The 17,521-nt window shown below is 45.2% G+C and overlaps 1 protein-coding gene across 4 annotated transcripts in view; it reads left to right on the forward strand.

Moving 5' to 3' along the window:
* Positions 1-17,521, forward strand: part of KIAA1328 (KIAA1328 ortholog) — a 154,622-nt gene that overhangs the window by 59,858 nt on the left and 77,243 nt on the right. For 3 of the 4 annotated variants that reach the window (XM_056542762.1, XM_056542771.1, XM_056542782.1), the window contains one exon: positions 9,411-9,541. In XM_056542762.1, the coding sequence (XP_056398737.1) occupies positions 9,411-9,541 (131 nt within the window). The remainder of the gene's footprint in view (positions 1-9,410; positions 9,542-17,521) is intronic. The other variant, XM_056542776.1, reaches the window with a different exon arrangement.

Below are 17,521 nucleotides of genomic sequence, written 5' to 3' on the forward strand. Positions count from 1 at the left end.
GGCGGGGGCTAGGACCGCTTGGAAAATGCACAGTCTCTATAGACAAATACATTTCCAAACAGAATCTGCAGAAATGAATCAAGCACATGGCTATTCTTTATGGGGTGACAAACAGGATTTCCGCGCAGAAAAATCTGCCACAGAAATTCCGCTGTGTGCACAGTGCAGCAAAATCCTATTTCTGCGGAATATCCGTGCAGAATTTTTTGTAATTGATGAGGGGAAGGGGGGCAACCTACACCAATCCGGAATATTTAGGGGTATTGGAGCTGCTCTAGCATTGCTTTCCCTTTGGCTGTGTTGCACTATAAGGGGGTTTGTTAAAGGGGTATTCCGGCTTTATGCATCTTATCCCCTATCCTAAGTATAGGAAATAAGATATATGATCGCAGGGGGTCCCGCCGCTGGGGACCTACGCCATTTTAATGCAGCCCCCGGCACGGCAAAGCCCCCTAGTGACATCATGCCATGTCCCTCCATTCAGGTCTATGGGAGGGGACGTGACGGCCGCCACGCCCCCTCCCATAAACATTAATGGAGGGGTGTGGCCGTGATGTCACGTCCCCGTCTCGGAGACAGCGCTAGGCACAGAATGGGACCCCTGTGATCTTACACTTTGGATAGGGGATAAGATGTATAAAGCCAGAATACCCCTTTAATTCAAATAGGTATGTGCCAATTACGTGGCACTAACTAGATGCATTTAGGCATGTAGACGTGGTCAAGACAACTTGCTGAAATGCAAACTGAGCATCAGAAGGGGGGAGAAAGGGAATATGTGATTTTAAACGTGGTATAGTTGTTGGCCAGCTGGGCAGTGAAGCACACTGCTGCACACTTCACCCAGTTGTTGCTTATCACGTGTGTCATGCCTGCGACCCAATGCGATCTAAACTTTGGCACTGTCTAAGCGACAAGTCAGAAGTTCAGGTATATGACAGTAACACTACGCTCGTTCACTCATCCAGACAATTTCACTGGCAACAGGCACAGCCAAATACTATAGCTGTAGGACCATGCACTGTCCCTATAGACGGCAATACAGTCTGGCAGCGGTAATTCCACAGTCTAAACAGAGAAGCAAAATCCCATAGAAAATCTGCCGGCAGAGTGTCTGCAGTGTAGATGAGCCCTTAAAATTCAGAGCTTCAGCACGTTCTTCAGAGAGGAAATCTCCCAGAATTCCCTGCTCCTTCAGTAACTTTATAAGGGCTCAATGACATCAGGATTTTGCAGTACATTAAGTGCATATGTGTCCGTGCATGAAAAGGTAATTGAAACCTATTGCCTGTCGTAGACTTAACATGGCGAAACGGTGTGTGCTTCTGACCACAATTTGCCTTTGTTTTTAAGGGGTATTTTATGTTTTTTTTGTTTTTGTTTTCTAAGCCATGAGCAGATGATGCAGAGTTACAATAATGAGTAATATTCTTCTATTACATCTATTACTGCTTTGGCCCATTTTAATGCACAGAACCCACACCCGGAAGTGTAATTCTTTTAATTTTATAGTTGTCTTTGACCTTTCCCAGCATTCCATGCAACCAGGGACAATATGTCATAAGTCACATGGTCTCTAGGATTGAAGACGTAGAAAAAGAGGTAAAAAGAAAACGGAGCGCTCCCTTAGTTGACGTATACCGACTTGGTGTGACCCTTCACCACACTTAAGTGATATACTCAGCAGATCTGATAGCAAGCCTTAATGCCAGGGTTCCTGGGACCAATGTCTGCAGCGGACTGGTGGGGGTATGGTTTTAGTAGGTAATGGCTGCTGCACTCTGACCGGGACTGGACCCTTGCGCAAGGGCCAGTTTGAGCAACACGTGAAAAATGGAGAAAATACGGTCTTAGAGGCGCTGCGCACAAACGTGGTCACAAATGGGAGGACTCGAGCCAGCACAGGACAATAAATATTTTTATTTGAAACAATGGACGGCGCGTTTCGGCACACAGCGTGTGCCTTCCTCAGGTCCAAACATACAGTGCAATTTCAGGGGTGGATCAGATGCAAGATTGCACTTGTCACCCCACAAGTGCAATCTTGCATCTGATCCACCCCTGAAATTGCACTGTATGTTTGGACCTGAGGAAGGCACACTGTGTGCCGAAACGCGCCGTCCATTGTTTCAAATAAAAATATTTATTGTCCTGTGCTGGCTCGAGTCCTCCCATTTGTGACCACGTTTGTGCGCAGCGCCTCTAAGACCGTATCTTCTCAATTTTTCACGGGATGGTCTCTAGGAGGCGTGGCTATGCTGCAGTGTTTTGGTGGATAGCATTACTTCAGTAAATCCCTGCTATCCGCCCACCGCTGCAGAATAACCACGCCCTCTGGAGACCATGGGGGGAATTTGTCAATTCTGCCTGTTGAAAGTTTTTTTACACTTTTTTTTTTTTTTTCACTTTGGTTTTCGTGGACATGCACCAAATTTATCATTTGGCGCAAGTTGTTAGTAATTTTGGCTCAAATGTTGAAATCAGCTGTTCACAGCGCCTTTTACACAGAACTTACCACCACAGAGGACGCGTATTTTACCCTGTAGAGCAGCCATTTCGGAGTCCCTCCTGCAGTATATCAGCAAGCGACATGAGTTATTTTCTTTTGTGGGGTTTATAGCCACCATGTGAAATGGATTTTATTTTTAACTTGAGTAGTTATTTTTTTTGGTTACTTTAGTGCTTAACTTTCCTGAACCTGTGCGGCCATGTCCAATGCTGGCTCAATGGAGGGTGAAGGTCCCTCAGAGACAACTATGTCGCAGGATAGTATTGTGCAGCCCCGGAGGCGTTGCTGCTTTCACAAAAAAATATTTTAATGTATTTTGGCGCCTTTACATGTTCTAAGTGTGTATTCCATGTGCAAAATTTATTGGCAGTGAATTGCGCCAAAAATCACCCCTAAAGGCGCAAAATTGCACCAAAGATCGATTGGTGCAAATGATGAATTACTTTAAAAAGTTTATCAAAAATGACAGTGGAGAGAATGTGACAAACTTTGGTGCAAAAAGTGTTGCGCCAAAGTTACGGGGAAAAACCCCCCACATAAATCCTTTGATAAATACCCCCCAATGTAACTATATATTTAAATATGACTATATATATTAGTGTGTGTGTGTATGCGTGTATATATATATATATATATATATATATATATATTAATCATATCTAAATATATATATTTTTTACATTTTTGATATGCTTTAAATGTAGTCTCGTTCATCCGAAAAGGGGTTTGTGCATGGAACTTTGTTGAGCCTGGTACAGTTGCCTCTACAACCATTCCGCCCAGTGTGCATCTCCCCATGCTGGACTTGTGATTTAACATATATAGTTTTTGATTGATTAATGAATTTAATTCATTTTATTTATTTATTTAGTTATTTATTGATATCTTTGTATTTATTCATTTAATTATATATTTATTTATTTATATCTTTGTATTTTATTTATGTATTTTTTTAAAGTTTTCGGGCATGCACAGTAGAGGCAAACCACTTTCATTTACAATAACAAAATATATTTTATATAAAAAAGTGTTTTTCTGCAAAAAAAAAAAAAAAAAAATTCAAAACCTATAGCTAGTAGTATATATTTCGCCTATACTGAAATTGATAGGAGAACCTTGTGGTGAAGGATCTTAAAGGAGTAGTATCATGGAAGAAAACTTATCCCTTATGCGAAGGATAGGCGATAAGTTTTAGATTGCGGGGGGTCCGAGCGCTGGGGCCCCCTGCAATCTTCTGATTGGAGCCCCGGCTCTCCTTCACAACGGCGTGTCACGACCCCCTCCATATAGCTCTTTTTGGGAGAGCTGTTTGGCAATCCTCGGCTCTCCCATATAGCTATATGGAGGGAGCTTGGCAACCCCCGCTTTGGGCCGGGGGTCGTGACTCGCCGCTGTGAAGTATTCAGGGCTCCATATAGGAGATCGCGGGGGCCCCAGCGCTCGAACCCCCTGCAATCTAAAACTTATCCGCTATCCTTATGGATAGGGGATAAGTTTAATTTTTTTCCATGATACTTATGGAAAGCAAGACTTCTTTATTTTGTATGACGTTTTAGTTGCACAGTGTCTCAAAACTGAGACTACTGTTTTAGTTTATATTCTTTGTAAACGTTTTCTATGTTTATATTTAGTAATAAACTATATATTCCGTTATATATAGATTCCATGACACATTATGTAATTGAAGCGTCTATATCTTTAACCTTAAAACAGTGCACTGCAAAATTACAACTCCCTCGGCTGTCTGGTTATGCTGGGAGTTGTAGTTTTGCATCAGCTGGTTGAGAAATCCTGCTCTAGATTCACCCCCTCTCCAATTATGCCTTACTGCCTGTTCTTCCCCCAAACCATCACTGGAGGGCATGCTCCATCTGTATACTGCTGCTGCTTTCTCTATGGGATCAGGATATCCACTGCTCAAAGACATAAAGGGAACACTTAAACAACACAATGTAACTCCAAATCAATGACACTTGTGTGAAATCACACTGTCCACTCAGGAAGCAACACTGATTGACAATCAATTTCACATGCTGTTGTGCAAATGGAACAGACAACAGGTGGAAATTATAGGCAATTAGCAAGACACCCCCCAATAAAGGAGTTGTTCTGCAGGTGGTGACCACAGACCACTTCTCAGTTTCTATGCTTCCTGGCTGATGTTTTGTTCATTTTTGAATGCTGGCGGTGCTTTCACTCTAGTGGTAGCATGAGACGGAGTCTACAACCCACATAAGTGGCTCAGGTAGTGCAGCTCATCCAGGATGGTACATCAATGCGAGCTGTGGCAAGAAGGTTTGCTGTGTCTGTCAACGTATTGTCCAGAGCATGGAGGTGTTACCAGGAGACAGGCCAGTACATCAGGAGACGTGGAGGAGGCCGAAGGAGGGCAAAAACCCAGCAGCAGTACCTCTACCTCCACCTTTGTGCAAGGAGGAGCCGGAGGAGCACTGCCAGAGCCCTGCAAAATGACCTACAGCAGGCCACAAATGTGCATGTGAGAACGTTCTGCTGCCTGCAACATCCTCCAACATGACCGGTTTGGCAGTGGGTCAGTAATGGTGTGGGGGGGGCATTTCTTTGGGGGGCCGCACAGCCCTCCATGTGTTTGCCAGAGGTATCCTGACTGCCATTAGGTCCCGAGATGAGATCCTCAGACCCCTTGTGAGACCATATGCTGGTGCGGTTGGCCCTGGGTTCCTAATACAAGACAATGCTAGACCTCATGTGGCTGGAGTGTGTCAGCAGTTCCTGCAAGAGGAAGGCATTGATGCTATGGACTGGCCCACCCGTTCTCCAGACCTGAATCCGATTGAGCACATCTGGGACATCATGTCTCGCTCCATCCACCAACATTGCACCACAGGCTGTCCAGGAGTTGGCAGATGCTTTAGTCCAGGTCTGGGAGGACATCCCCCAGGAGACCATCCGCCACCTCATCAGGAGCATGCCCAGGCATTGTAGGGAGGTCATATGGGCATGTGGAGGCCACACACACTACTGAGCCTCATTTTGACATGTTTTAAGGAGATTACATAAAGTTGGATCAGCCTGTAGTGCGGTTTCCCACTTTGATTTTGAGTGTGACTCCATATCCAGACCTCCATGTGACAGTTTTTAATATAAAGTGGTTGTCCCAGCAACATTGTATGTGGACTGCAGCCATAGCAATGCATATGTATAATAGCATGTAGTAACATGCATTGGTAATAATTCAAACTGGAGACAAATCCACTTTAAATTTTAACCTTTTTGGCGAATAATAAGTTACATTTTAGGTATCATTATTTAGTGGGTGGTAAAATTAGGTCTTAGTGATCACCTAGTGATCAGTTGTTTTCTGTCTAACTGCTCTCTGATGACTCACGTCCCGGGAGCTGTGCAGTTCCTATGGGGATATTCTCCCATCATGCACAGCTCCCGGGACGTGACATCATCATTGAGCAGTTAGACAGAAAACTTCAGAAGCTAATAACTATTGGAAGGATTAAGATTTTTTAATAGAAGTAATTTACAAATCTGTTTAACTTTCCGGAGCCAGTTGATATATATAAAAAAAGGTTTTGCCTGGAATACCCCATTAATTCATTCAGATCTAGGATGTGTTTATCTTAGTGTTCCCTTTATTTTTTTTTTGAGCAGTGTAGTTATCCAAATACCCTACGGCCGTGTTCACACGTTGCATTTTGGCAGTGGTTTTTGTGGTGATTTTTTTTGGTGAGCTTGACCTTTAAAGCTTGACCTTTAAAACAGTGCACTCTAGATCAGTGGTTGCAAAACTACAACTCCCAGCATGCCCGGACAGCCTTTGGCTGTCTGGGCATGCTGGGAGTTGTAGTTTTGCATCAGCAGGTCGAGAAATCCTGCTCTAGATTCAGCCCCTCTACGATTATGCCTTACTGCCTGCTCTTCCCCCAAACCATCACTGGAGGGCGCGCTCGCCTCAGCTTCCTCGCTTTCTCGCCGTTGACCGATACGCGGCTGTGCAGATGCATATGGCTGGATATTATCTTTTTATAGTTACAATTATGAGCAATTGGAGGAAATGACAGCTGAATTATACAGTGCTCATTTTATTTGTTTTACTTTTACATTCTAAATTTGTGCAAATGCAAACATGAAATTAACATGAGGCGTTTGCAGGCAGCGCTCACCTTGGCCTATTCCCAGCACAGCCACATACACAATTACATGCTGTTTACCTCTGTATAGCAGTCATGTCATCTATTCTACTTGTCAAATTTCTGAAAGGCGTAAAGGAGCAGCTGCCGCCGCCGCTACCGGCTGCATCACTGCGCGCTTAGAGAATGATTTAGCCTTTGCAGGTAGGAACGTGTCCACCAAATTGCAAATGGTTTTTTATTACTCTGATTTTACCGTGACTTTAACTTGATTGGGGGAAATAGAACACACCAAGGCCGGGGCCCCCTTAACATCACCCAGTGTCTCATGAGAGGGCCCAGTGCACGGAGACCCAAACACATAAATGCACATATGGTTATGTCAGGCAAGTGTGATTAAAGAAGCACTTCTGACCCACAGAAAATCAGTTATACACAGTACTTGTACACCTTCCCTTCCAGTTCTGTATACTGCTGCTGCTATCTCTATGGGATCAGGATTTATAGTAGTTATACCCCTCCCCTCCAGCTCTATGTGTATACTACTGCTGCTGCTATAGCTATAGGATCAGGATATATAGTAAATATACACCCCTACTCCAGCTCTATCTGTATTCTACTGCTATCGCTATGGGATCAGTATATATAGTAGATATACACCTCCCTCCAGCGTTATCTGTATACTGTTTCTACTATCTCTACTGGATCAAGCTATAAAGTAGTTATACACCTTTTTCATTAGCTCCATGGGGGAGATTTATCAAAACCTGTCCAGAAGAAAAGTTGCGGAGTTGCCCATAGCAACCAATCAGATTGCTCCTTTCATTTTTGACAAGACCTCTGCAAAATGAAAGTAGCAATCTGGTTGCTATGGGCAACTCAGCCACTTTTCCTCTGGACAGGTTTTGATAAATATCCACCTATCTGTATACTGCTGCTGCTGTCTCTGGGATTAAGATATATAATAGTCATACACTTCTGCTCCAGCTCTATCTGTATACTGCTGCTATCTCTGTGGGATCAGGATATATAGTAGTTTTAGGGTACGTTCAGACGAGCGGATCCACATCGTATTTTACGCTGTGGAAGGACATCTACAGGGTGCCTCAGATCTGCCTACGAGCAGACACACTGCAATGTGTGATTTGCCACGCGCATGCGCAGTATACTTGAACATCGCGGCCGCTCTCGGGCTAGCTCAGGGAGCAGGGGGAGCGGCCGCGGTGTGTGCAAGTACACCGCGCATGCGCGGTGACATGCACATAGCAGCAGTTTGTCTGCTCATAGCGGCGTATTGCCACTCCGAGCAGGCACAGCTGAGGCAGCACTGTAGGGTCCGTCGGCGGCGGATCTACAGCTTAAAATACGCTGTGGATCCGCTCGATAGAACGTACCCTTACACCTCCCTGCCAGCTCTAGCTGTATATTGCTGCTGCTAGCACTATGGGATCAGAATATATAGTAGTTTTACACCTCCCCTCCAGCTCTATCTGTATACCGCTGCTGCTTTCTCTATGGGATCAGGATATAGCTATCCATCTCCCCCACAGTCGTGTTCACACGTTGCATTTTTGCAGTGTCTTTATTTTTTTACTTTTTTTTTTCGTTTTTGCAGTGATTTTTTTTAATAATTTTTTTTTTTTTTGCGGCAAGAATAGTGAGATTTACCACAGTTGTGCAAATTACAATAAAAACATGTCGTTTTTTACAGCAGTTTGAAAAACCTCTCTCAGCAAATCCTCTGTTAACGCAATTTTGCAGTAAAAATGCAATGTGTGAACATGGCCTAAATACTTTAAATCTTCAGAAAACATCTCTTCAGAAAATACTTTGAATAATAAAAAAAAAAATCTAAACAGCACATGTAGTGCGAACTAACACCAACCCATGTCTAAGTCTCATCTGTTTAGGCTTCTGGTTGCTGGAGTACAGCCAGGTGATTAGATTTGTCTCATTAGGCGAATTGCAATGATTACCCTCCACCCCCTTTCTCTGCAAAGCCAGGGGATTCATTCGAAATGTAGGCAGCATAAGGAAAAACATTTTTTGCCGTAAAACAGCAACCAATATGGCTCAAAACTCATGCCTGCCACATCAACTAAAACAGGTAAGCACAGGCATGCACCAGAACCTCTCCAGTATTCTCCAATAGCCTATGCTGCACTGTATAAGTGCTTTTTTTAATGGGTGGCAATGCATTTTCAGAGTGTGATGTTATGCGGTACTTTAAATAGAAGAAAAGCAAAGAGACTGGCACTCACCATCCACGGACTTAATTGGCTGGAGTATGGGCACAAACGGGACAAATTGTTTCACGCTTGAGAGCGCTTCTTCGAACCGGTTCGAAGAAGCGCTCTCAAGCGTGAAACATTTTGTCCCGTTTGTGCCCCTGCCTCCGCTGTATGTGCCCGTACTCCAGCCAATTAAGTCCGTGGATGGTGAGTGCCAGTGTCTTTGCTTTACTTCTATTTGGATTACGTCTTGCTACATGAGTTGCGCCGCCGCTGCCCACACTCGCGCCTTATCTGCATTGCTATTCCACTGCTTCCTCTTCGCTCTGCCCTAGTTTTGCCGTGCCGGATCCTCACCTCTCCAGCCATACGTTATGCGGCACTTTACCTCAGTTACAGGTAATCTTTTATCTGTAGGACCAGGGCTGTGTAGTCCGGGCAGGAACATTATAGTAAAGTTTAGGCATGAACCATTTTACTCTGTTTTTTATAATTATTTTTCATGTTCAAGAACTTTTGTATCATGAATTCCTTAACAAACCATTCCACCTCTACAACAACAGTATCGGGAGTGCCAGGAGATGCTGAGCTTGTACCAGAAGTACCTGTCGGAGCAGCAGGAGAAGCTGAACCTTTCGGTCACGGAGCTGAGCGGCGCCAGGAGCAGCCGCCCCCAGCAGGTAAGCCACGTCATATCCCTATGCTCTGCAGAGCGTTACATAAGTCTGTTCTGCAGACCTGGTAACATTAAGCAGGGTCAGAAGCAGCCGTCTCTATTAGGAGGGCCATGTTCTATCTCTGTGTTTCCCAACCAGGGCGCCTCCAGCTATTGCAAAACTACAACTCCCAGCATGCCCAGACAGCCTTCGGCTGTCTGGGCATGCTGGGAGTTGTAGTTTTGCAACAGCTGGAGGCACCCTGATTGGGAAACACTGTTCCATCCAATTGCTCTGCTGAGCATTACACAGTAACACTGATCTGCGAGGCAATGTTTCCCATCATGGACGCCTCCTAGCTTTTGCAAAACTACAACTCTCTGCATGCCAAAGGCTGTCAGGGCATGCTGGGAATTTTAGTTTTACAACAGCTGGAGGCACCCTGGTTGGGAAACATTGCTTCAGCACCTGGCGGAGGTCTGCGCACGATAACACACTACATGGTCAGCACCATCTTTCCTTATAAGGTGAGCCACATCCTACCCCTTCATTTTGCAGATAATTTCACAGTAGCTCTAATCTGCAGGTTCCACCACCATCCAGCACAGTGTTTCCAAACCAGGGTGCCTCCAGCTGTTGCAAAACTACAACTCCCAGCATGCCTGGACAGCCTTTGGCTTATATTAGTGACTACTCAGGGCAGTGTTTCCAAACCAGAGTGCCTCCAGCTGTTGCTAAACTACAACTCCAAGCATGCTGGGAGTTGCATTTTTGGAACAGCTGGAGTCTCCGTGGTTGGAAAACACTGCTTCAGCATCAGGAGGAGGCCTCCTCTCTGTAACACACAGCAGACTTAGAAGCAGCAGTCCCCATCAGGTGAGCCATTCTCTGCAGAGCATTGCACAGTAACTGGTCTGCAGGCTCCACCACCCTCCAGCATCTGGAGGAGGTTTGCACTTTATAACACACAGCAGGTTCGACAGCAGCCGTCCCATTAGGTGAGCCCCGTCGTACCCCTCTGCTCTGCAGAGCATCGCGCAGTTACTCCAGTCTGCAGGCTCCACCACCTTCCTGCCCCTCCAGCAGCTGGCAGCGGCCCGCTCCCGGTAACACACAGCAGGGTCAGGGGGAGCTCGTTGTTTGTTTTCTAATGAAGAGCAATTAGCGCTCTGTATATTTTCTAATACAGCGAAAGGACATTTTAATGGTGGAATCAATTATGCAAATCGTCTCGCCTCTGCGGAGGTGCAGATAATGTGTGTTGGACACAGAGCAAAGTCTATACGAAACACAGAGAGGAAGCGGACAGGAAAGGGTTTGGGTTACAAAGCTCGTGTGTCGCTTGTGCCAAAGATATTGTCATTTTTTTTCAAAAGAAAAAAATACTTTTAAAGTGACGGCACCGAGCAATCCTTTTTGCCAGGGGGCTGTCAGAGTAACAAAACAGGGTTATAAAAGACCAGGTGATGCTACTATAATAGTAATTGAAGAAAAAATAAAAAGACACTATGAGGCTATGTTCATACGGCAATGTCCGCACAGAAAACTGCCCCTGAATGGGGAGCGCAGGCATAACATGCCTTACAGCTGTCCTGTTTACAGGAGATTATTATTCATTTTATTTAATTTTTTACCCTTTACTGGACAACGTTTGGAACGAAATATTCCGAACGCTGTTTTTTGCACTGCTAGGGTCGGCCACACCCCCTCAATGCAAGTCTATGGGAAGGGGCATGGCGTCACACACCTTGCCATAGACTTGCATTGAGGGGGAGTGGCCGAGACATCATGAGGGGCGTGGCCGACCCCCGCAGCGCAAAAACATTGCTCGGAACATTAAAGTGTACCTGTCGCAAACAAAAACTTTAGATATAAGGCTGGGTTCACACCACGTTTTTGCAATACAGTTCCCGTATCAGGTTTTTGATAAAAAAAAAACGGATTCCTCAAAACCGGACTAAACTGTATCAAAACGTTTCTGTTGGCCGCCGGTGCCCAGAGCCCTGCTGGCCCTTTTTAACCTATGTATATTGCACATATATACGTCTAATGGTATTATCTACATTATATAAAAAGATTTTGTTGACAACAGGTGCACTTTAAGTTCCGAATGCTGGACAATGGAGGACCCCTTTTAAAGGTGTACTCCGGTGAAAACCTTTTTTCTTTTAAATCAACTGGTGCCAGAAAGTTAAACAGATTTGTAAATTACGTCTATTAAAAAAATCTTAATCCTTACTGTACTTATTAGCTGCTGAATACTACAGAGGAAATTCTTTTCTCTTTGGAATTCTCTCTGATGACATCACGAGCACAGTGCTCTTTGCTGACGTCATTATAATAATAATAATAATAATAATAATAATAATAATAATAACTCTTTATTTATTGTTGTCCTTAGTGGGATTTGAACCCAAGTCCCCAGCAGTGCTAACCACTGAGCCACCATGCTGTCCTTAGCATACATCTGCTATGCACGGTTGCTAAAATGGACAGAGATGTCAGCAGAGAGCACTGTGCTCGTGATGTCATCAGTGTTCCAAAAAGAAAGGAATTTCCTCTGTAGCATTCAGCAGCTAATAAGTACTGGAAGGATTAAGATTTTTTTAATATAAGTAATTTACAAATATGTTTAACTTTCTGGCACCAGTTGATTTAAAAGAAAAAAGGTTTTCACCGGAGTACCCCTTTAGGTTTTAGTAATGCTAGGACAACCTTGATATCACTGGGGTACAATAGTGTTGCAGCGGCAGGGGTCGCCACCCTGCAATACGTCAGTTTTAGTTTAGGGACACACTCTTATCAGGTGGCCTTGACGTGGTGAGTGGGTTTTCTCGTTTTGATCAATGGTACACTAAATTTATGCTGAGAAGCAAATACCGTGTTTCCCCGAAAATACACCCTACCCCAAAAATAAGCCCTAGCTGTATTATCGGGGTGGGCTGCAATAAGCCCTACCCTGAAAATAAGACCTAGGCCAGTGGTCTTCAATCTGCGGAACTCCAGATGTTGCAAAACTACGACTCCCAGCATGCCTGGACGGCCATTGGCTGTCCGGGCATGCTGGGAGTTGTAGTTTTGCAATAGCTGGAGGTCCGCAGGTTGAAGACCACTGAACTAGGCAGTTAAGTAGCAGTTAAGAGCAGTTAAGTATTCCTGTGCCCGTGCTGCAAATATTAAAAAACAAACTTTAACTTGCCTTAGTCCTCCGTTTCCCCGTTGCGAAGGATCCGGCCTCATGGTCCCTCCGCTGTTCTTGCTGCGGTCCTGGGGATGGAACGTCACAGAGCCTCCAGCCTATCACCGGCCGCAGCGATGTCCCGCCTCAGCCGATGATAGGCTGAGCCAACTGTCATGTAAGGAGTCGGCCGGCTTCTTACATGACAGTTGGCTCAGCCTATCATCGGCCGAGGCGGGACATCGCTGCGGCCGGTGATAGGCTGGAGGCTCTGTGACGTTCCATCCCCAGGACCGCAGCAAGAACAGCGGAGGGACCATGAGGCCGGTTCCTTAGCAATGCGGGAAGGGAGGACGAAGGTAAGTTAAAGTTTGTTTTTTTAATATTTGCAGCCCGGGCACAGGAATACTTAACTGCTCTTTTGGCGCAAAGGTATTGGCCAGTGTTTAGAAGTATAGAGGTGTGTGCTACATAAAAAACATTCAGGTGTATATGTGGGCCCTTCATGCTCAAGCTACTTTACAAGTACAGCGCAGCGGCTGATAATTATTTGGCAGGGGGGGGAGAGAAGCTGCGCTCGCGGGTGACATACGTTACGATTAGCCCCCCGATGTGGGGTGCAGCGCTGGGCTGAAAAACCGGTGGGGGGCAAAGCTGTGCCCATCACATGTAAATAAGCCCTAGTGTGTTTTTGGTGACAAAAATTAATATAAGACCCGGTCTTATTTTCGGAGAAACACGGTAGATGATAGTACAAGGTGTGGATGTGCTGCCATGTTCTTTTTCTCCACATGGGAGTTACGACCGTATCTTTTCCTCTTGCTTCCAAAAAAATGTAAATAAAAAAATAATAATTCTAAAGGGACTGGGATATGGGGCAGCCAAGTGCTTTTACTCTCACAAATTTGCAAACACAAAACCAAAGATCGGAATGAATAAAGACAAAAACTGATGACAAAGGGGACAAGAAATGACCTGTCACAAAACGCCATAGAAATGGATTACGAGTGGAGCATAACAATGTGCACTCTTCCGTTCCGCGTATAAATATAAAGAAAGTAAAACAAAAAATCAACGAAAACCTAGGGGAAGGCAAAAGGCTTCATTCAAATTGTAAAGAGGCTGCGTCTGGGAGCAGCAGGTCCCGTCCTTCCTCCTCCTCCGCTGCCGGCGTCCTCCCTAACAAACCAAGCATCTCCGAGGAAAGTGTAAATGTTCCTACTTCAATCTCATTTTAATGACACACTCGAGCCCGGGCCCCCGAAATGTCACCCTTAGTGTTGTAAAACCTTTACAAAGTTGAATAAAGCTTACACATAAGAGCAATCAGCGCTGATAGCAGCAGCCGGCAAAATATCAGGCTCCGGGAATAAATTTTAGATGAATCTGCTCTCCAGACGATTTGAATTTTAAATGTTTTTTAAAAAATGTGACATCTTCATAGCGCCGAATACAGAAGAGGAGCCAGGGAAACAGTAAAACCGGAATTTGTGGGATGCCTCCGTGCCTCCGTCTATCTCCCAATCACCTTCTATGTGACTACAGAAAACACCAATTAAGCAACTTTGCCTCTTAATAATTTACAGCCCCTGTGACCTATTCACAGAAAACTGCCTGAAAGCTCTGAGCTGGAGCAGAGGGTTTTGCTGGATGGTTTATAGACCTTACATTTGAGGGTGGGCGGGGAAATGTACCTGAACATTTGGGAAAACTGCAGTGTTACGCTCCTCCAGAGCTGAAATGATAATAATGGGGGATCTGTCTGCCGCTGTTGTCCTCTTGTTGTCCTTAAAGGGGTACTCCACTGCCCCAGCTTTCAGAACATTTTGAGCCCGAACCCAGTTTTCTGAACAAAATATTCCAAATGCTGGGGCAGTGGAGTATCCCTTTAATTAGGATACTTGGCTATTATTTTTATTTATTTAATTTTTTAGCTTCATTTTTGTAAATGTTTTTTTTTTTTTTGTCGTTTTGTGAAGCTAAGCAGAGTTCCCGGTTTCTAGTATCTTCTAGTATTTTCTGCACCAATTGGGGTATCTGTGTGTACAGTAGGGCTGCATGATATATCACAAAATCAATTGAATCACGATTTTTGCGAACTGCGATATAGCGATAGGCCCCCTGGGAAAACTTTCGATTATCTGCTCGGGCCGGCTCCCGGGTGCAGCTGTAGGCAAGGGCCAGCCAGAGCAGGTAAAGACAAATTCAAATACTAAGTCAGTGTCTCCCAAACAGGGTGCCTCCAGCTATTGCAAAACAACTCCCAGCATGTCCGGACAGCCTTCAGCGGTCTGGGCATGCTTGGAGTTGTAGTTTCACAGCAGCTGGAGGTACCCTGGTAGAGAAACACTGTGCTAAGTAAGAGGCACATGGAGAAACATAAAAAAACTTATGCTTACCTAGTGCTGGGCGGTATACCGGTTCATACCGAATACCGAAATTTTTGTGCTACACGATATGAATTTTAACCCATACCGCAATACCGGTTTGATCCCTCCCCCTCGGGAATGAATTATCAGCCCAGCAATGTCCCCACATCGGGGAACTAATCATATGTGACCCGCAATCGCTGTTCTGCCCCCCCCCAGTTATCAGCCCAGCGCTGCACTGTCCCCATCGGGGAACTAATCACATGTCACCCGTGAGCGCTGTTCTGCCCCCCCAATTATCAGCCCAGCACTATGCCCATCTGGGTACATACTCACATGTCACCCACAAGCGCTGCCCTCCTCTTCCTCCTTTTTGTTGCGGCTGCCGGCACTGACACTCTATACTGTGCGGTATCCCTATGTCCGGGCTGCAAAAGGTAAACATAATAAACTTTCTCCCCTCCCGTTGGTCTGGTACCGGCCTCACCTGCTTCTTGGGGACGGGAATGTCGGAGAGCCGTCGGCCGGTGATAGGTTGAGCCCACTGTCATGTAAGAAGCCGGCCAGAGCTCCTTACATGACAGTGGGCTCAGCCTATCACCGGCCGAGGTGGAACATCGCTGCGGCCGGTCATAGGCTGACGGCTCTCCGACGTTCCCGTCCCCAGCGTAAGGCCGACGTAGGAACATGTGTTAGTTTATTTTGTTTACCTTTTGCAGCCCGGCATAGGGATACCGCACAGTATAGTGTGTCAGTGCCGGCGGCCCGAAACAAACAGGACGAGGAGGGCAGCGCTTGCGGGTGACATCTGAGTATTTACCCCGATAGGGACAGCGCTGGGCTGATAATTAATTTGGGGGGGGGGCGGGGAGGAGGAAATACCATTTTATACCGTGGAACCGCCAAAAATTAAAAAAATACCGGGATACACATATTTGGTCATACCGCCCAGCCCTATGCTTACCTCCTCCCGGTCCCTGCAGATGCCATTCCCCTCCGTGCAGTCCGGTGTCTCCTCTCTTCTCCATACAAGCAGAAGGACCTCTCCCTTTTCAGCCAATCACTGTCAAGCCAGTGATTGCCTGATGGGGAAAGGTCTTCGGCTGCAAAGCAAACACACTAGGTTTCCTGGATCCGGTGGGAGATTTAAAAAGCGTCCGGGAAACCCAGTGTATTTGCAGTACTAAAAGCTACCTACCTATGTGAAATGGGCAGTGGACATGAAATGAGTGGATAGATGTGAATTGGGGGAGATTGGACATGAAATGGGGGGGATTTCACCATTTATTATATCGCATTGCATATCGAAATCGCAATATTTAGGCCCATAATCGCAATCGCACAGTTCCCCCATATCGTGCAGCCCTAGTGTACAGATAACAAGGCTTCCATCTTTCTGGAGCTGTCCGGGCATGCAAGGAGTTCAAGTTTTGCAACAGCTGGTGGCACCCTAGTTGGGAAACACTGCTGTATTGGGTCATATTGGAAGCTATTTTTCAAATTATTTTCTAATAATAATAGCTAAATTCTCCAGACTCTCCAGAGTGTTAAGCAATACAAACGTTGTCATCTAGTAATTTCATGGAGTAAGGGCCATCGCGTTCCTTACTGGGTGGTGTCCTCCGCCTTCAGCAGCCACAGGACCCTGAGTAGTTTTAATAAGCGTTTCTGCCAGTTTCTCACATTAACTGGTGCATCTCATACCTCTTTGTCGCTGCCATAAGTCATGGCTACCGGCAGCGACGGCAACTGCTTTGTTGCTACCAGCAGAGGACGATAATTCTTCATTTGTGTAATATCCCTGCATCGAGATAGAAGGCGGCATAGTGTGTGTGTGTTTTTTTTTTTTACTCTGTGGTAGAGAATGGGCCCCAGGGGGGTAGCTTATGAAGGCATTAGCCAAAGTAACAAGATTTAACTTTTTTTTTTCTTTTTCCGTGATTTCTGAGTTGGCTTCAGGCAAATTAAGATCTATTACTTTTATTTTTTGGTGTGTTTAAAGGGCCTCCCTCCCACTATGACATCCATTATTTTTAATAGGACGTTTGGAAGAGGTTATTTTCATGGGGAAGATATAGCTAGTTTAAACCCTTCTTTAAATCGTGTTTATTTTTACTCATATATTTTGGGACTATAGAAACCTGACACATGTGGAAGTGCAACTCAGCACTTTTAGAACAAACAACAAACAGATCCAACAGATGCAGTTAAGACTGAATGCCTTATTTATTGTGTCCATGTATTACAATAATCACTTAGCAGTCTGAACGCAGACGCATTTCTGTCACCTAGGCACTCTTCATCATGGCTAGTGATGGACTATGATGAAGTGTGCCTAGGTGCCAGAAATGCGCCTGTGTTCAGGCTGCTATTCATTTTTTTTTTGTAATGCATGGACACAATAAATAAAGCATGAAGTCTTTTAACTGCACCCACTGCATTTTTGTTCTACAAGTT

This window comes from Hyla sarda, chromosome 1, assembly GCF_029499605.1.
Source record: "Hyla sarda isolate aHylSar1 chromosome 1, aHylSar1.hap1, whole genome shotgun sequence".
Classification (NCBI taxonomy): Eukaryota; Metazoa; Chordata; class Amphibia; order Anura; family Hylidae; genus Hyla; species Hyla sarda.